General features: G+C 57.7%; 3 protein-coding genes across 5 annotated transcripts in view; 1 reads left to right on the top strand and 2 right to left on the bottom strand.

Annotated features, from left to right (window-relative positions):
• The first annotated feature begins 708 nt into the window (after positions 1-708).
• On the top strand, positions 709-3,608 carry Smim1 (small integral membrane protein 1 (Vel blood group)). 3 transcript variants are annotated; one of them, XM_090335970.1, is made up of 4 exons: positions 773-788; positions 2,244-2,417; positions 3,086-3,232; positions 3,476-3,608. In XM_090335970.1, exons 2-4 carry the CDS (start codon positions 2,386-2,388, stop codon positions 3,600-3,602), a joined length of 306 nt encoding a protein of 101 aa, XP_090192096.1. In that variant the 5' UTR covers positions 773-788; positions 2,244-2,385; the 3' UTR covers positions 3,603-3,608. The 3 variants fall into 3 exon arrangements, with proteins under 3 accessions (XP_090192098.1, XP_090192096.1, XP_090192097.1); XM_090335972.1 differs by lacking the exon at positions 2,244-2,417 and having other exon boundaries at positions 709-788; XM_090335971.1 differs by lacking the exons at positions 773-788; positions 2,244-2,417 and adding an exon at positions 1,065-1,141.
• A 2,454-nt stretch (positions 3,609-6,062) lies between these two features.
• On the bottom strand, positions 6,063-14,597 carry Lrrc47 (leucine rich repeat containing 47). Its single transcript, XM_090335968.1, has 7 exons — positions 13,966-14,597; positions 9,781-10,239; positions 8,678-8,794; positions 7,793-7,908; positions 7,354-7,456; positions 7,122-7,211; positions 6,063-7,034 (listed from the first exon to the last, which is right to left on the bottom strand). Exons 1-7 carry the CDS (start codon positions 14,581-14,583, stop codon positions 6,786-6,788), a joined length of 1,752 nt encoding a protein of 583 aa, XP_090192094.1. The 5' UTR covers positions 14,584-14,597; the 3' UTR covers positions 6,063-6,785.
• Positions 14,598-16,566: 1,969 nt separating this feature from the next.
• Positions 16,567-18,650, bottom strand: part of Cep104 (centrosomal protein 104) — a 31,936-nt gene continuing 29,852 nt past the window's right edge. Inside the window, exon 22 of the mRNA XM_090335967.1 lies at positions 16,567-17,826. Coding sequence (XP_090192093.1) covers positions 17,711-17,826 — 116 coding nt within the window. The 3' untranslated portion in view covers positions 16,567-17,710. The remainder of the gene's footprint in view (positions 17,827-18,650) is intronic.

The raw sequence follows: 18,650 nt of genomic DNA, 5'->3' as shown, positions 1-18,650 counted from the left end.
GGCCAGCCCAGAGACGGCCAGGCGCCGGCGGGGAGGGCGCCGATGGGGGGACCTCTGCCTGAGACGGAATTAAACCCTGGCGTCGGCTGTGGTCTTTGCTTCCCTGGCACCCACGCCCGTTCCAGAGCTCGGCCCTGGGGCCCGCACACTGGCAGCGGGCCGGAGCTCCCTCCTGGAGCCCACGCCACGCAGGGACCCTGGGCCTGCCGGCCCCCGGCTGGTGGACGCCCCTGCCCGCGCCTCCCCACCCGAGACCTCCCGCCGGGGCCTCGCCTACACTTTGTTTTCCGGGGCGGGCGGGGGGGTCCCCTCCCGGCTCTGCGCGCCGCCGATCGTCTTGACACCACGGGAATGCTGAGGACGGACTGTCGGCCGGTCCTCCCTGCTCCCGGCCGCGCCCGGCCCGCGCCCCTTCCCCCCGGGACGTGCCCAGCCCGCCCGCCGCCGCCCGGGTCCGCGTGCTCCAGGAGGCAGGCAGGCCACCGCCGGCCGGACCTCCCTTCGCCCGGACTCTGAACCTGCGCTGCCTCCCGGAACCTCCGCCGTGCTGGAGCGGCCCCCGCGGGGCCTGGGGAACCGGGCGCCGGCTGCACAGGGGCGGGGAGGGGGGGGGGTCCCGGCGCAGACCCCGCCCTCCGTTTCCTCGAACGCCCCGCCCACCGCGGCCTGACCCCGCCCCGGCCACGCCCCCGGACGGCCACGCCCCGGGCAGGCCACGCCTCCGCCCGCCCCGGTGCGCTGGAGAGGCGTCTGCAGCGCGCGCGCAGCGTCCCCGGTGGGCGGTGCAGGTGAGATCCCCACGACCCCTGCACGGAGGCTGTAACCTGCTCGGGAGGCCAGGGGAGGAGGTGGGCCTGGGCGCTCCACGCTGGGGCCCTCCAGAGCTTTCCGGGCGCAGGAGGATTGCCCCGGGTTAGGGAGGGCTGTCCAGGAGGCCCGGAACTGCCTGCCCACCCCCTCCAGGAGCCTGCGGACACCCTTGGCCAGCCTACGACGTCTCCCTTGGCCTTGTCCTTTATTTAAGGCTGAGCATCCTCAGGCACATCACACCCTGGCCTGGCCAGCTCAGAGAAGGTGGGAGCCCCCTCCCAGGCTCTAACTGCCTTCCTGGGCTCAAAGCCGCTGCTTCCAGACTTGACCTGTAAGTGCGGGGTCTCCAGAGGCACATGGGGGCCAGTGATTCCAATGGGCAGGGGCTGTATAGGATTTCTGGGCTCACATTCTCTCAAGTGGGGTGAGAGAGCTGGTTCTGAGGGCAGGGCCTGTAGCTGATCTGGGGTGAGGGGAGGCCTGGCTGAGGGCTCCTCACTGGCTCCTGGCGGCCTTGCCTCACTGGATAGCCTGGAAGCAAATAGCTGGATGCCACTGTCCAAGGCTGGAGACAGTTGGGGGTCACACTCTTCATACCACTCTTGCCTGTAGGTGGGCGACTTTGGAGGCAGCGCTAGCTGCGGCTGTGTTGCTCTTGTACCTGGCCGAAGGGAGGCTTCCAGCCAGGAAGAAGGAAGGAGTAGCTGTTAGAAAAGACCAAGCGGATGAAAGGAAAGAAAGTCAGTCAACAGATCAGACCAGTTTAATCCTTGCCGTAGAGGGGCACCAAGTACCCAGAGCAGAGGCAGAGACACAGGGGTGAGTGGGGGGGGGGGTCTGGAATCTAATTATAGCAAAATGAGGAAATTATTAGTTGTGAAACTGGGCAACTACCGCAGACAGTCTTCCCAGAGGCAATGTGCACTTTTAGAAAGGGCTGGGCTGATGTTTGTCCCAACACTGGCCCTAGTGGGTGGGGGTCAGTGGGCTGTACCAGTGTGGGGTTCTGAGCAGTGCAGTTCCATCACTGGCTGCTTCATGAAAGCACCATCTTCTGTGCACCCGGCACCTGGCCCACAGAGAGTGACTTGGGAAAGGAAACCAAAGGTATGGTGCTTAGCTTAGCCCAGGAGTAGCTGTCATGTGGTGTCAGCTCCCTACTGCCAGAGGCAAGATTGGAGATTCTGCCCACCTCGAGGGATGGGTGAGCAGGCAGCCAGCTCTCCAGAAACCTCTCTGCCCAGCACGCCCAGATGGTAGGGTCCACACACCAGGGACCACTTCAAGGCTGAGTATCAGCTACCAGCTCCCACCTGTGGCTGTGAAGCTGCACTTACAGTCCCTCCTCCTCCCAGCAGTCTGGCATTAGGGCAGGATGGGAAGTTAAGAGCAGGCACTCCCTTATCCTGAGTTTCAGGACTGCTTTCTCACAGAACAGTGGCCCGCTGTGCATTCAGGCCTGTGGGTGCAGGATTTCTCAGGAGAATCGGCAGCTCGGTTTCCAGGAGTGAGGGGCTGCTTGCCTAGGCCGCCCCTACAGGACTGGACACTATCAAGGGACATTGAGTACCTGACATGGGAGACCAGGGCCCCATCCCACAACTTAGGTGAGCTGTGGCTTTCTGTCTCATCTACACTCTGGGTACACAGGAGTCTGAACAGAGGTCAAGGGGTAAGGGAGTCAGGAGACCCCCTCCGCCCCCCGCATCAGGGGCAGGTAGATGTGGCAGCTCTAATGTGACTGACCCACATTCCAGTCCCAGCCTGGTCTCTGCTCTTGGGGCATCTGGCACTGAGCTGAGTCCCAGCACAGAGTCAGAGCCCAGCCCAGCCGGATCTGGTCTCACGGTGGGGTCCCCTGCCCTGGGCTGTGTGATCTCCTGGACCCCATGGGCTTCCCCAGGGGCCTGGCACAACCCCTGCAGATGGGATGAGACAGGGGGGCCGGGGGACAGCTGTGGGCCCCTCCCTGGCTGGCTGCACTGGCCGTACCAGCCGCTGCCTACTGCTTATCCCTTCCCTTGCCAGCCTCTGGAGAGCAGCCCTGGTCTTATCTTCAGGGCACAGGAGGAAGAGGTGTGGGTTGCAGAAGCTGAGCTTGGCCACTGGGTCCTAGTATCCGAGTTGTGCCAGCTGATCCTGATAAGTCCACCTAGAGGAGGCCCTGGGGCTGCTCCCATTCCTGAGGCCGGGCCTGGGCCTGAGTCCACGTGATCCTGAGAGCCTTACCACTCTGGTGAGTCACGTGTGCACAATCTTGGTTTCTCCCCCCCAGGCACCCCCTGGCTGGCCCCAGTCTCCCCACCAGGGGCAACATGCAGCCCCAGGAAAGAGGAGTCCACTACAGCAGGTGGGATGACAGCAGTCGGGACGAGGTCAGCATGACATCTGAGTCCAATGGGGAGGAGTCCTCCAGCAGGAGGTGAGAACCCTCAGGCTGCCGTGCAGACAGTCCTGGCCACCATGGCCCCTGCCCAGTGCTAGCAGCCAGCCCATGCCCAGCCCTTCCCTGGCTTCCGACCCTAGCAGGGGTCCCGGGCCTCCTGATCAGGCTGGCAGCCTCCCTTGAGGCCTGGGGCTGCTCGTGTCTACCCCAGCATGCTCTAGAGCTCTACCTGGGTCCGTGTCTTGGCCAGGCCTCACCTCTCGCTGCTTCTTGATCTAGGATCTTCCAGACGTTCTGCACAGGCAAGCTGGGGGTCGTCCTGAAAGTGCTGGGCACAATGACCCTTTTCTGGACCATCTTCACCCTGGGATATGTCACCGGCTACTACGTGCACAAATGCAAATAAACGCTCAGTTACATGTTCAAGGCTGGCCACCTGCTGGGGCACAGGGATGGAGGGACACTCGGCATGTCTAGATTCCCTTCGTGGATGTACTGTGGTCCCTGACGAGACAGTGCCCTGCACACAGGTGTTGGCACTGGCCCACCAGGTATGATGTGTATGGCTGGCTCAGACCCACATGAGAGCATGTAGGCACATACCTGCAGCGCATGGAAGGCCTTCACAGGACATGAGACGCAGCTGTGGCACAGCTGGCCCTTGGGGCACGGGTGGCTGCAGACCTGGACCGCACAATTTCTGGCCATCCTAGGCAAGGGATAAGGGGTTTAATGTAGACAACCCAAACCCACCTTTTCTTACGTAGTTGTGCGGGGTGGGCTCTGACACCAGTCCTGTGTTCTTGCACCCCTCCTTGGGTGGGGATGAGGCCTGGCTGATAGTTCCTGTGCCACGCAGAGGGCCACCTTCTCCCAGGGAGCACATTAAATCTTCCTGGCCACCTACTTCCTAGGGGTGGCCCACAGGAGGCCCGGAGCTGGCCTGTCAGCCACAGCATGTAGGCTCCAGGCTGAGCCTGTGCACGCTTGAGGGATCAATGAGGTTTGTTCAGGAACCAGGCACTCACCCCTCTGTGCCGCCCGGCTGGCTGGTGAGGTGTGATGCAAGGCCAGGCCTGTCCTTGCAGCCCTTCCTGTTTGACCCTGCCTTGGAATGTGCCCCTTCCTGTCTGGGCCCTCCTCCAGGGACATGGACAAGCCTGAGGGTCAGGATGTGCTGGGCCTGTCCCTCCCCACCCACCCATGTGTGGACCAGGCTGTGACTACTCTGGGGCTGCTGCAGCTAGCTTCCCTGGGGACTTTGGTCCCAGTTCTGCTCTGGGCTATTGTGATATAATCCAGGCCTCTAGGCCCTGGAAATATTTACCAGAAATACCACTCAGCAAATTCCCTCACCTGGGGTTGAGGGAGGGGTGGGGCAGCTGCTGGGCTCAGGCCTCAAGGAGGCTGGATGGCAGTTTCAGATGCTGCCAACTCAGGTGGTGCCTGGTTCCAGGGGAAGGAGGGGAGGGCGGCTCAGAGCTGGCCTCCCATTCCCAAGAGGCCTGTGGTGTCCACGCAGGGCCTTGTGGCCAGGCTGGGCAGAGGCTGAAACAAGGGGGGCCAAGACTCAACACTGCACAGGAGTCCCAGGGACTCCTAAGCCTCGGTCACGAGCAGCAGGAAGGTGGGACAGAGGGGAGACCACAGCATGGACTTAAAGGCAACCAGTTGCTCTTCTGACTGGCCCAGCACTTCAGCTAGTGCTGGAGTCTGCGCTACCTGGCCTACCTCACCCCACGCCTTAGCCCTCAGCCCTGGCGTTTCCTGGGGTCTCCAGCGTGATGCCTGGCTAGCACCCGGGTGGAGCTGAGGCCAGGGGAACGGGGTGGGCAGGCACTTCATTGCACTTCTTGGGCTACACGGCTCTTTCCCCACTGAAGACCCAGGAGCAGGACAGTGCACTAGACCAGCAGGAGTCATGGATGGAGTACAGATCTGGGCAGAGAGGGTAGGGGCAGTCAACAAAGACTACACAGGCCTGAGCCTGCGCCTCCCCCCCCCCCCCCCCCAAGCCATAGGCAGACCGGATAGACTCTATAGCTCTGTAGCAAAGCCTCTGGTAGTGCCAGGGGCACAGGTCACCGGTAGACAGGAGACATTTTCTATCAAATGCTTTTTTTATTAGAGAATTGATGGGCAAAAAGAACATCAAAGGAGCTTCTGCTGTAAGTTCAACCCTTCCCGGAATCCAGGCCACCTCAGAGAGAAGCACACGAGTTGGTTCATCACGGCAGTGTGCTGACGGCTGCTGGCTGTGGCTGGGCCCTGTTCTTGGGAGCCCAGGTTCTGCCCCATCCTCCATGGGAGCTGCAGCAGGTCCTGGCTGGAGGAAGTACCCACCACGGCAGCAGGGGCTTGAGGCTCAACAGCACGGGGGGACAGAACCACCCTTACACATAACATCTGGGTTTCTGGGAACTGGCTGGAGGAAAAGCAGTCGCCAGGCACGGCCACAGCAGCCTTGCACGCAGCAGGAGTGTTCAGCCCAGCATTCTCAGCCTCCAGGAAGGCCTGGGGGGACCTAGGGCCAGGCTGGGGAACAGAACAGCTGGCCTGTGTCTCCTGCAGCTTTTTGGAAAGTCACCCGGCTTAGGACTCTGGATCCCTGTGGGCTACTGGGCACTTGCACAGATCCAAAACAATCGTGTCTTCTATACAAGATAAAAATGGCCCACTCAGGTCAGAGACCACCAACGTGAAGACAGTGCCTTCAAGTCGGTCTCCTGCAGCCTGGTAGTAAGGCATGAGGTCAGGAGGGCTCTCTGCAGTGGACAGGTCCTCAGGACACAGCACTCCAGCCCCAGGGAGGGTGTGGCTCATGCTGCACATGCATGCACGAGTGTGCGTGCGTATGCGCACACACACACACATGTCTCCCAATGCAGTGCATGTAAAACAGAGGAGACACACCTGGCACCCATACTTTGTGATTTTTGGTTAGAAAGCCTGCCACCTCCCCCAGTCAGCCCTGGCACTTTGTTAACAGCCTTCTGTTTGCTCACAGAGAAGCATGCATCCTCTTAAGAGCAGGGCAGAGGGGTACCTACAAGGCTGATGTGTGAGCCACCCCCAGCACAGCCACGCCAGGCACGTCCTGCCTCTCCCTGCAGGACCCGGGCTGTTTTCTGGAAGGCCTTGTACAGCTACCTGCTGCCCCTTGAGTACTGACAGCCAAAGCCAAGAGGGTAACCCTGCCACCTCTAGGGTCATAGCTGGGGAGAGCGAGGGACACCACTGCAGTGCTACAGAATCCAGGTCCTCAGCTTTCCCAGGTCACAACTGCGCGTTCACACCACGGTCAGGGTCATTCTTTTCCGAAAGGAGTTACTTGCTGGGGCTACATGATCAGAACATCTTGAACAGTTAATCCTAGTATTTGGGAAATTCCACAGAAAACAGTAAGATGGGGTTAGTGACCACGTCACTTTACACCACAGCCACCTGGAAGCCAAACCAAGAATATAGACACCTTAACAATACCCAGGCAAAAAAGTACCCGATAACATATCACCACACACAAGCCTCTGCAAAACCACCACCAGCTCCTGTGCATGCCAGCCTGGGGCACCAAGGTTGTGGCTGTGTGTCAGCGAAGCACAGTCACGTGGGGAGGAGCCGCGGCCAGGTCGGCCTTGGATGGGTACACCACCTTTAGGGTCCCTTCCAGGTCCACCACTCGGACCTGCTCTACCACCAGGGCGCACGGTCCATCCTTCCCAGGGGTTGCGTTCTTCTGGGAATCTGAAGGTGGTTCAGAAAGTGTGTCAGCTTCTGTATCTGAGAGAGATCCTTCCTCCTTGTTTTCTAAAGTGTATCTGTTTAATTCTGCCATTTTCTGCAAAGGAAAAATTGCCTTTTAACTACATGAGTGGACAAGCCACTGCACATGTGCGGGGAGCAAGAGGCAGCCGTGGTCACTCACCAGTAACAGGGCGTCCATGATGTCCTTGCAGATCTGCAGACTGGTGGCACTGGTGACTTCCAAGAACAAGTCACAAGTTGTTTTCTTAATCTTAAGTTAGATTTCAGAAAAAAAGTCACAAAACGTAGACATCAGCAATTACAACACAAACCAAGACCAGGACTTCTAACGAGGTCTGGACGAGCCCAGCACCACCAGAACACACACAAGCACGCCCATCCTGTCACCCCACCTTTGTCTTTTCGCTGTTTGTTATTGGTGGGAAAGAAATCACATCTCCATCTGCATCCACGAGACACGGGTAATTCTCCTTCCCATCGAGTAAGTGCAGGTACCTGGGAGGGACAGGTTGAGAACAGGCTGAGGGCACACACACCAGCTAGCCTAAGCAGATGGAGGGGTGCCTGGCTGGAGCTGGCCCTGCCTCAAGGTCCAACTCATCAAGCTACCGCCTGTGCTGCCTGAGCCCCCCTGGTGCTGTCCTGAGGGCTAGCCTGCCTCTGAGAAGGGGGTGAAGTCTCCACGCAGTGCCACAGTTTCTCTGGGGAGGGCTTTCTCCTGCCCAGGCCCTTGAGAGCAGGCCACCATCTGCCTTTTGCAGGAGGTTTGGGGAGATTCCTGTCCCCTCGCAGACCCACCAGCTTCAGGGCCCGCAGGGCCAGCCAACCCACCTGTGCAGTCCTGACACTGTCTGCCTCTTCTTCTGCTTCCTTTGCTCCTCTGCTTCAAGCTGCAGCTGCCGCACTAGCTCCTTGGCCTTGGCTTCTTTCCGCCCCAAGGGGACGATCTGTCAGGATGGAAATCCAGACACTTGGCGACCACACAACCCCAAAAGCTCACTGTCCTACTGTTCCTGTCTGGATGCATTAAAGACATCGGCTCTGCACTCTCCCTACGACTAATCTCTAGACAGAGCCAGCACGTCTCAGAGCAGAAAGCCGGTAGCTGAGGACCCAGTGCTCTCCCACGGGATCACCGCTCACGGACGCTAGGCAGGCAGCGCCTTTAGAGGTGCCTCTAAATGCAAGCACTTCCAGAGCTCAGGGTTCACAGAGCTCAGAAGGCCGAGAAGACAGGTCTCAGCAGGCAGAGCTGGCCAGGCCAAAGGACTCACCCAAAGTCAACCCTGAGGTAGATGTTTTACAGTTGGTTAAAACTTAATGAGCAGGGGGTGCCAGTGGCTGACACCTGTATTCCTAGCTGAGGAGACTGAGAGCTGATGATTGTAGTTCAAAGCCCACACAGGTAGCAAAGTCTGTGAGACTCTTATCTCAATAAACTAACAAAACTCTGGAAGTGGTGCTATGGTAGAATGCTAGCCATAAACAAAAACAAGTTCCAGGACAGTACCCAGGTCCTGAGTTCAAGCCCCAGGTACATACATTTAAGTTAGTGAAGAAATGCAAGAGACGGCTTTTAAATTTTGCTGCAATGGGAATCAGACTGCAGAGGGGACGTGGCATCATTTCACCTGTGTACTTGCTAGAAGCACACCAGATGTTTTAGCACTTTGGAAAAACGGTAAGAGCCGAGGGACAGGGCAAGGCAGGCGGCACCTTCAGGTCCTGAGGTGGCCGTGCTGCGTAGAGCAGGGGGCCCCGCACGGCGAGGAGGTCGTGGGTTGCGATGGTGGCTGCTGTCCTCTTCTCACAGAGGTCCTCATGGAGCTTAGTCTACAACAAGGAGAGGAAGGTGGGCACAGTGAGACAACGCAGGCAATCCTCAGCCTGTGGACCCCACAGCCCTGCCTCCCCTGACCAAGTGCTCTCATCTGGGCACAGCAGCACTGGTTCTTTAATTCTAGAATTCTGGGTTTCAGGAAGAACCGGGCTGGGAATGTGGCCTAGTGGTAGGGTGCTTGTCTAGCAGCAGGTGAGGAAGCCCTGAGTTTGATTCCTCAATACTACCTACACAGAAAAAGCTGTGGCTCAAGTGGTAGAACAGTAGCCTTGAGCACAAAGCAGCTCAAGGACAGTGCCCAGATCCTGAGTTCAAGTCCCAAGACTGGCAAAAAAAGAAAAAAAAAAAAAAAAAAAAAAGAAACTTCCCAGTAGCTCTCCTACCACAGCACCCTGGCCAGCCACGGCAGGCTTCCTCCCCTGGGTCATGGCAGGCTGGGGGTGGGCAGAGTGAGCAGGATTCCAGGCAGATGGGAGGCCTGGCACTGCTGGGCTCACACACAAAGGTGGCTTTCTGTCTTAAGGAGCTGGTATCTCAGACAAACAACTTGGGATGAGCAAAGTCTACCCAGCTCAGTCGCTGCTAAGGGGGGGTGGGATTACCATGACCATTACCATTGTCTACAGAACAAAATGTGTGATTTACTATATGGTCGGAAAAATCCACCTGGAGCCCAGAACTGAGGTAGCTGGCATACATTTTTGGTGGTGATAAAGCCATTCAGAGTGCAGGGTAAAAAGTAGAAGCTGAGTATGAAAGAGCAAGGGCAGAGGCCAGGAGCCCATATGCTGTGCCCACCACAGGACTGAGCAGAGGGTGCTCTGGATACCAAAAAACAGGAGCTCCTTACCAATGCCCTGTGGACTGGGGCGTGCCGACCTATGAGCTGAGATGCAGGGCGGCACTGACTCTCTGACCACTGGCCCCAGCGTGTGCCCAGGACCTCGCCCTCCCCTGGCCAGGCTGCATCGTGCCCCACCTGAGAAGTGAGGAAGCGCCTGAGTGCATTTCCAGGTTCCAGGTTCATGCCTCTCACTACCGTGCCCACGAAGTACGGCCGGACCTCCCGGACCTCAGGGCTCACTCGGACGGTCAGGGGCGTGGGGTTCTCAGAGACATGCAGGACCCGGAGCAGCAGCTTGGCTGTGTCGGCGGCCTCTTCCTCCCCCTCGCCACTCTCCCGCCTCTGCTTCCGCTCCCTGCGCTTCTTCCGGCTGTCTTCCCTCTCGGAGCCGTCGGCTTTGCCCCTGCACCGGCCACCTCCTCGGCCGCCGGCACGGAGGTACTCCAGGATGGACTTGGTCTGGCAGCTGCTGACCATCTTCTCCAGGCGCTTGTCTCGGAGCTTGTTCCCTCGGAAGTGGATCTCCTTGAGCTTGGGGCAGTCGGCCAGCTCCGCGGGGATCTCACTCAGCTGGTTGTTAGCAAGGTCCAGCATCTGGGAAGAGAACGGAGCACAGGTCAAGGGACCCCCAGGGGCCGGGAGCGTGGCCTGGCGGTACAGCGCTTGCCTAGCATGCACAAAGCCCTGGGCTCGATTCCTTGGTACGACATACAGAGAAAAAAACCAGAAGTGGTGCTGTGGCTCAAGTGGAAGAGCTCTGGCCTTGAGAAAGCCCCAGGGCAGTGCTCAGGCCCTGAGCTCAAGCCCAGGACTGGCAGGCAGAGCAGGAACTCTACTGTGACTCTTGGGGAGCTGCAGCCACATGCAGCTATCCACCTGGATGCTAATCTCTACACATCTTTTTGCTTCTTTGTGATTCTTGGGCAGGAATTCAGGATCTGGCTAATGCCTTCACTGCCCTTGCCCTGCTTTTGCTTTTTTTTTTAATTTTTGAGACAGGGTCTAGACCTTGAACTTGTGATCTGCCTTTGCCTCTTGGGTAGCTGGGACTATAGCTATGCACCATGGCAGCTAAACACACCATCTCTATCCTGTCACCCACAGGAAGGAGCTGTCTGGGGGCCAGTCACCTCTGTAAAACCTTTTCTCTGACTCAAGCATCTCTCCTGCTTAAATCCTGGTTATGGCAACACCTCTACTTCTTTTAGGTTAGCCACTGAGCTAGAGCAGAGTAACTAGCAGGTGAAGAACATGAATGCCTCAGGAGCAGACCAGCACTTCTTCCATCTGGAACAAGTTCCCACATGGTACTGAGCAAAAAACGAGAAAATGGAGCAAAGGCTCCAGACAGCACTTTCTGCCCGTGTTCAGACTTGAAGCTGTAGGGATGTGGCCCATCTCTGCTCTTCCCTGTCACACAGTTGTGGGAACCCATGGTAAACACGAGGTCCGCCTCACACGGGGCCCTGCACAGCAGAAGTGAGCTCACACACGGCTGTAGTGACCAGCGTCGGAGGCCACCCAGCACATGAAGTCAGATGTGAAATTTTCTGCACCATGTCAGTGTTCGGAGGTTTCAATGGTGGGTATCTGGGTGAGGGATACTGAACCTCTTACTTCCTACCTCTCCAGATACCCTTACACTGGCGCACAAACCTGGGGGTGGAAGCCTTACCATTCACCACCAGCCTCTTCTATCAGAAGCAGAGTCTATGCTGACAATACCCCTCGCCAGCAGCATGGGAATCACCACTGGTTCGGAGCCAGAAAGAGCTCGGCATTAGAGCAAGCTGGGGCCAGTGCTGCAGAGGGGGCGGCCAGGTCACCAGTCCAGAGGATTTTGTGCCTGGGTGTAGCGTTGGATGTCAATACACAGTCCAAAGGGGCTTTGACTTGAAAGCTCCATTAAGACAAAAACTTTTATGTAACAGAAAATTCAGACAAGGGAAGATTTGTCTAAGATCTGCCAGGAGGTCTGTGAGACACAGAGGGGGAAAAGGGAGAGCCAGAGAAGAGAGCGAGACATAGAGAAGCACTTAGAATGGTATCATGCAGTATAAGACACAGCTCTGCAGGGCAGAGAGACTTTCCTCGAAAGCACACTCAGCGCATCCCTGGGTACCCACAGGAAGCAAGGTCATGGAAATGGAAGTAAAGCCTCAGGCTTCACCGTGGACAACCCCTGGTGGGAACCAGCAGCCTCCAACCTCCTGCACAGAGTCTGTGCCTCCAGACAATGCCAAGGGAGCTGTGAGGCTGAGCTGGAGCTGTACTTCAGCCTCCTGATGCCTGGCTGAGTGAGTTGAGCATCCTCGGCCCTCTGGCAGGGACAAGGCCTCCGTGGAAAGGAACTAGCTACGTGGCTGTGGCAGGAAGAAGAATGCACACATCACCACCGTGCTATTCTTCAGACCACACCCTGTCAACGGCTGTTGAAGAACCTGGGTTCTCCAGGCCCTGCAAATGCTTGGCCACCTCCCAGGAGCTGAGAAACGTGAGTGTAAGGGATGGTTAGTTCTTCCTGGCAGGAGACTTCAAGTCCAAAGCTGAGGTTCTCTGTGAAGCCTGGCCCTGGAGGAGTTCTTCTGAGCGGCAGGAAAGTCTGTTAACTAGCTGAGGTACTGTGCCACTCCTCTCAGCTGCCCCAGCAGGACAGCGCCATGGCCTGGGGGATGGGCACTACAGAGGCACGAAGGAGCAACTTGACATCCCTGCCTGTGCCACCACAGCCCTGGTGGCACTGCACCTGAACCTGGAAGATGGCAGGCTACTCCAGGGTCTCTCAGGTCTCTCCCAGAGGGAAGCCAAGCAAAGCAGATTCAAGACAGGACAATGAAGCCAACAACACTGGCAGGCAGAGGACAGGAGAGAGTTGCCAGCTCCTCAGGTTCCTTGTCCTTAGTGGCAAACAGGGTCCGGGACTTCCTGTTGCAGAGAAGTGGGCCCCAAAGCTAGGCCAAGGAGCTGGCCTGGAACTGCCTTCCTCTGGGAGGTCAGTGGGGAGGCAAAGGCCTCTGCTGGGACTCCTACCCTTGATCTACACGTCTCCTGAAGTCTGCCCAGTGTCTCTCCACACCTGAAGCCTGGGTTCTGCATGCTTCTATGACCGGATAAACTGGGAGATGTGGCAAAATGCTACAAGTCTGCACCTGAAGGGTTGGCAGCTTCTTTTGTGGTAAGAATGCCACACTGTCACCTGATGAGGTGATGGAGAGGTATCATGATGCCACACAGGGTAGCAACCAGGCAAGTGACTGGCAACATGAGCAACTACACTAACCAACTGAGCCTGGGCAGGCATGTGACTGTGAAAAGCAGTATAAGCTGAGTACGCACCTGGCTTAGGGGCCTTGTCAAGACCCACACTCAGCTCAACAGATTGCTGAGAAACCAAACCATGCACCGTGAGGACAGGCAGGATAGATACAGTTCTCTACCTTGGGTGGGTGGGGGGGGGGGAGTCCAGCCACAGCCTCTCCCTCTATTTTTAGTTGAAAGCTCTCTCTCCCTCTCCTCTCTCTCTCATGTACATGCACACAACACAAAAGCTTTGCAGATGCAGGCACATTTGCCAAATGAGTTGCACTCCCTCAGGGGCGACTTACTGCAAATTTGTTTGCTAAGCCATTTATTTTTATCTTCATAAGAAAAGCCTGTGTAGGGGCCGGGAGTTTGGCCTAGCATGCACGAAGACCCGGGTTCGATTTCTCGGTACCACATACATAGAAAAAAAAAAGCCAGAAGTGGTGCTGAGGCTCAAGTGGTAGAGCTCTGGCCTTGAGAAAGTCCAAGGACAGTGCTCAGGCCCTGAGCTCAAGCCCAGGACTGACACAAAATTAAAAAAAAAAAAAAAAAAAAAAAAAAAAAAAGCCTGTGTAAACTCGAGGCGGAGAAGCAGGGGGAAGAAAGCAGGACTGCCTGGGAGGGGTGGATGAAGAGAAGACTGGGAGAGAACTCGACTAGATAGATGCAGGTCCTGCCTCCGGTCCCCGGGACGCACGCCGCCCTGCTGGGGCCAGGCCAGTCACGATCAACGGACTCCCGACCCGGCACGCCTCGGCTCTTCGGGGATCAGGCGGAGACACCAGGACCCCGGGAGGCCCTCGGGCTCAAGGGCGCACCATGTAGGGGAAGCACCTTGCCTGGCGCCCTGCCGCTTCTAGGCTCGCTCCCCTTCACAGCCCCACACAACAACCAGAGCCGGGGTCCCCGCGGCCGCCTGGCGTCCCCGCGGCCGCCTGGCGTGGCGTCGGGAACCCGCGGGCAGGCCAGGGCGCCGCGAAGGGGCGCCGCCGTCCTCCGCCCGCGGCCCCCGCTGACCTTGAGCGCGGACAGGTGCGCGACGTCGGGGCTGAGCTCGCGCAGGCGGTTGTCGGCGGCCGCCAGCTCGCTGAGCAGCGGCAGCGCGCCGGGCCGGAAGAGCTCGGCGGGGAAGGCGTCCAGGCAGTTGCCGGTGAGGTTGAGGGTCTGCAGGCGCGGGGCGCAGCGGGCCAGGTCGGCGGGCAGCTCGCGCAGCCGGTTGCCGCTGAGGTTGAGGCTCTGCAGCTGCGGGAGGCCGGGGGGCTCGGCGGGGCCCAGGCCCGCGCCCGGCGGCAGCGCCTCCAGCGCGTTGCCGGACAGGTCGAGCACGCGCAGCGCGGGCAGCGGGCCCAGGCCGGGGCTCAGGCCCGGGCCCAGCGCGTTGCGCCGCAGCACGAGGCTGTGCAGGCGCGGCAGGCCCTCCGCCAGGCCGGGCCCCGGCGCGCGCAGGCTGCCGCAGCCGCTCACCTCCAGGTAGTGCAGCAGCGGCAGCGTGAAGAGCCGGGGCGGCAGCCGCCCGCCCGCCGCCCGCACCCGCTCCTCCAGCCCGGGCCCGGTCAGCAGCAGCTCGCGCCGCCGCTCGCGTTCCGCCAGGTCCAGCTCGGGCCAGGCCTCGGGCGCCGCGGCGGCCGCCGCCATCCCGCCGCCGCCGCCGCCGCCGCCGCCGCCGCCGCCGCCGCCGCCGCCGCCGCCGCCGCCGCCGCCGCCGCCTCCGCCGCCGCCGCCTCCGCCGCCTCGGAGCGGGGCTTCCGGCGCGCGCGCGCGCCACTTCCGGTCTGGCCGGCGAGCGGCCTCCGAGCGCGCGCGGGCGCGGGCGGGACGGCCCGGCCCCGGGGACGCGTCTCGGGAGCGCGCACGCAGGAGGCGTCTCGGGAGCGCGCACGCCGGGAGGCCGAGCCCTGAGCCTGGACCAGCGCTAGCCCGGCCCGGCCCGGCCCGGCCGGAGTCCGCAGCGGGGCTGCAGCGAGCCTTCCTTTCCGTCCCGGGCTGGAACTCAGGGCCCGAGCACTGTCCTTGGGTGTTTTTTTTCTTTTCTCCTCCAGGCAGCGCGTGCCAGGCCTTAGAGAAGAGCTGGGTCGCGGTGGGTGTGCTGGGCATTGAGACCCAGAGCCCGGCCTGGCTAGTCCAAGCCCCCTGGCGAGCTAGAGTCCCACCCTCTCAATCTGTCCCACGCCAGATCCCCTTCCGCGGGAGGGTGTGTGCCACCTGGCCCGCGCCAGGCCAGCCTGGCAGTGTGCATGCGACAAGAGGCCAAAAAAGCATTTATTCCTGTTCCATTTCAGGTTTCGGCAGAGTTGGGAGCCTGCTGGGAGACTTCCCCCTGGGCTTCTGTCCTCCTATTGGTCAGGGTGGGTCTGCCCTGTTAGGCCATGGGAAGTGCCCTGGTCAGGCCTGGCTGCTGGCCTTGTCACCAGGAGTGTTTTCCACAGCTGCTTCTGTCATGGACAGCAGTGGCCAATTGTTGTGGTGAGTACACAGGTAGCCAGGTGGACAGGCTCCGAGGGGCACTCCTTGGGGGTGCACTGGCACTGTCCAGTTCCCAGTCCCCCCCTCCACACACATACCACTGCGGGACACACATCTGAAGTAACCATACTGTTTAAATGCTGTGACTTCCAGCTGTAAGCTAGTCTGTCTGCGTGTAGATCAGGGCTTCAAAACAGGATCAAGTATAAAACCATAAAAACAGCACTCTGTGCATCCAGGGCATCCTTGGACTGCACACGGGCTGTATAGCCTGTCTGTCCAACAGAAATGCAGGCACTGAGACAGCCTTCTCCATCGCTGCTTAGAGCACTCTCAAGTTCCCTGCAATTTGCTCTGATCTACCCGTACCTTCAGATCTTTTAGGTAGGTACTTCAGCACCAGCTGCTCATTTCCATGACTGACCTCAGGGACCCAGCTAGGTCAGGGCAGTTTAACACTGACAGTTTCTTCCTGGCCACCCGTTTACCCTCTTAAAGGCCCAGCCACTCTCCATTTGTGTCTACTGATGTCACATTTACAAATTGCTTGTCTCACTGTAATCTTCAAATAAAAGTGACAAAACATCTTTAGTGATCCTTTTATTGTATTAATACACTTGAGATGAGTTCAATGCTTATGCCCTAAAACAGTAACAGTAAAAATATATTACTTATTTTATAATTCTGGTACCTGAAATAAAGACAAATAGAAAAGTATGTTAAGACATTAAAAACTTGCAAATTTTCATTAAAAGTATTTACATTTGTATTCTCATGTCAAATGTATAGATATACTTAATAAATATTCTAAGTTATGAAAGAATAACAATAAATATTAAATATCCGCAACATATGCATAAATGAAAACTCAGTTATTAGTGTCCATATTTATATATTTATTTATGAGTGGCCAATGGTCTTAGTACTTAAATTTTCTGTCTTTATCCATGCTCCCTGTGTGGGATTAAGCTCACACTAAGCACAAATGGCTGCCAGAATCATTCCAACAGTGGCACACAATTCCTCTGTAACTGACATGGCTAAGTCCAGCGAAATGAAGTATTTGGACAAATACTGTCTTGGAGCTACAGCAGATGAAAACCATGTAACTTTCTTCATTTCAGTCAGAGAAGAGAATAATTCCTTGATTGGCTCTTTCATTATTGTTTTATTTAAAGAGGTATTTTATGAAAAGCCGGTTAGGAGGTAACGGAGGGCCTGTCTGAAGAAGCTGCAGCATGTGTAAGGTTCGTGCCTTGCCAGCTTAATGAAGCTTTATGCCCTGCAGGTCCCGAACAGGTGGTCTGTGCTCGCCGACACATCCAAGGACTTCGCTCCTCAAGTCCCTATTACTGTTTAGTGTTCCTGTTCTACATGGTCATGATTGGGAGATAAAAAAAAGACACACTAATTATAGCACTAATTTCCTTGATCCCCCAACATTTCCAATGGCTTTTTGAAGGCCCGCCCAAGCAACCTTAGGAAGTGATCAGAGTCCTGGCCTCAGGGTGGACAGGGCGCTGGGGAAGGGCAGAGATGGGGACTGGAGGACGGACACACACTGCTTGGGAAAGGGCCCAGGCACCATGAAGGAGGAAGGATAGGGCGGCAGGGTTGGTAGGGAGGCTGGTGGAGGAGGCACGTGTGGGGTCCATGTCACCACAATGGTTTCGAATGTCAGATGACCAGGGCCATCAGAGACATCAGTGATACCTGACTTCCCAGGACTTCATCTCTGTGGAGAATTTGAACCCCTGAACAGAGGTGTGGGGGACCTCCAGTGTAGAACATGGCCAGGTAGAGTCCTAGGAGCCGCACTCAGGAGTGGGGTGCAGTGCACTGGGGACCATTCTCAGGGTGGCCTTCTTCTCGCTTCCTTTCCCACCCTGATTTCTTCTTCTGGTGGAAACATGAATCCTGCAGCTGCAGCTCCGCCTCCTGTGACCAAGGGCACTGCCCAGAGGCCTAGCAGACAGGCCGCAGGGGTCCAGGCACAGCTGACACTGCCGCCATTGGCCCAGGGTCACTGGGCTGGGCCTGGGCCAAGTGCAGAAAAGGAAGTGATGCTGGCTGCTGTAACCCTGGGCAGTGGGCACCTGGCCCTGTGGCGTTCCTGCCCATGCTCAGCCACAGTGTGGCCAGACCCTAGCCTTGGGTGGGCTCTTTGGTCAGATCTATGCCCTGTGTTTACGTGAAAGCAGACGCAACGAGCCGAAGGACAGAGCACAGGACTCTCAGCAAGAGAGTTTCAGATGTGGTTTAGAAGCAGGAAACGAAGACACAGGAGGCAGAGGACCTGTCACCGCTGGGTGTGCGTCCTGCGAGAGCTCTTACTCAGGCCTCCCCTGGGGGTGGGGATCTTGCTTCCGATCTTGGCCATGGACGAACATGATTTGGCTGCAGTGGGGCCTTTACCTAGAGTGAAGACAGGCATCGTGAACAGAGACTTCTCTGGGACAAGGGGAATGGCTGGAACAGACAGAGCTGTAGGGGCCTGGGGCTATTAGCTGTCTTCCAGCCTGGTGGATATGTGTAGTGGGCAGTGGTGACAGCCTGCAGGTGACAACCACAAGGAATTGGTGCCTGATGGAGATGCTTGCTGGGAAGCATGAGGACAACGGGCAAAGTCTTAAGAGGGAGGTCTTTTGCAGGGGCAAAAGAAGCCAAGATCTAGCTGTCAGCTCAAATACCCAGCAATGGAACATAGTAGCAGAATGGGTGCATGGCCAAGAGAAACTCAGGGCCAGGGAGCCTCAGCTTCTGTCACCTCAACAAGAGGCTGGACCAGGATGGCATTTGACCATGTGAACTTAGAGCACAGGCCCAGTGCAGTCTGAGCAGTGATAAGAGCTCTGGTCCCACCACAGGGGTATCACTCCTAAACAAAGGCACACTCCCTCATGAGGTGTTCTGTGCCTGAAACAAACCCTCTACAAGGATGGTTTATATAAGTAGTGCTACTTATGAGTCTATTTAGCTCCATGTTTCCAAGCCCTTGGAGTCCATATTGTAGGGAGAGCCATGGGCCATGTTTTGAGTCTGCCTTTGTCTCTAGAAGGGCTTCAGGCAGAGCAGCTATAGCCTGCTGCCCATCAAGAACCCGAATCAGTGCTGGGCGCGGTGGCGCACACCTAGCTACTCAACAGGCTGAGATCTGAGGATCGTAATTCAAAAGCCAGCCTGGCACTAAGCACTAGTCTCTTATCTCCAATTAACCGCCAGAAAACTGGAAGTGGCAC

The sequence above is a fragment of the Megascapheus bottae genome, chromosome 6 (assembly GCF_031878675.1).
Source record: "Megascapheus bottae isolate mThoBot1 chromosome 6, mThoBot2.hap1, whole genome shotgun sequence".
In the NCBI taxonomy this organism is placed as follows: domain Eukaryota; kingdom Metazoa; phylum Chordata; class Mammalia; order Rodentia; family Geomyidae; genus Megascapheus; species Megascapheus bottae.
Note: the sequence above shows the minus strand (reverse complement) of the source record. Positions and strands in the feature narration are given on the sequence as shown.

Bases quoted from the DNA above. Each gene is read 5' to 3' on its own strand.
- Lrrc47 (XM_090335968.1), bottom strand. From the start codon at position 14,583: ATGGCGGCGGCCGCCGCGGCGCCCGAGGCCTGGCCCGAGCTGGACCTG. The intron at 10,240-13,965 runs GTCAGCGGGGGC...TTCTCTTCCCAG, and splicing joins CGCACCTGTCCGCGCTCAAG to ATGCTGGACCTTGCTAACAA. The intron at 8,795-9,780 runs GTGGGGCACGAT...TCCTTGTTGTAG, and splicing joins GGCGCTTCCTCACTTCTCAG to ACTAAGCTCCATGAGGACCT.
- Smim1 (XM_090335970.1), top strand. From the start codon at position 2,386: ATGGGAGACCAGGGCCCCATCCCACAACTTAG. The intron at 2,418-3,085 runs GTGAGCTGTGGC...TCTCCCCCCCAG, and splicing joins GGCCCCATCCCACAACTTAG to GCACCCCCTGGCTGGCCCCA. The intron at 3,233-3,475 runs GTGAGAACCCTC...TTCTTGATCTAG, and splicing joins GAGGAGTCCTCCAGCAGGAG to GATCTTCCAGACGTTCTGCA.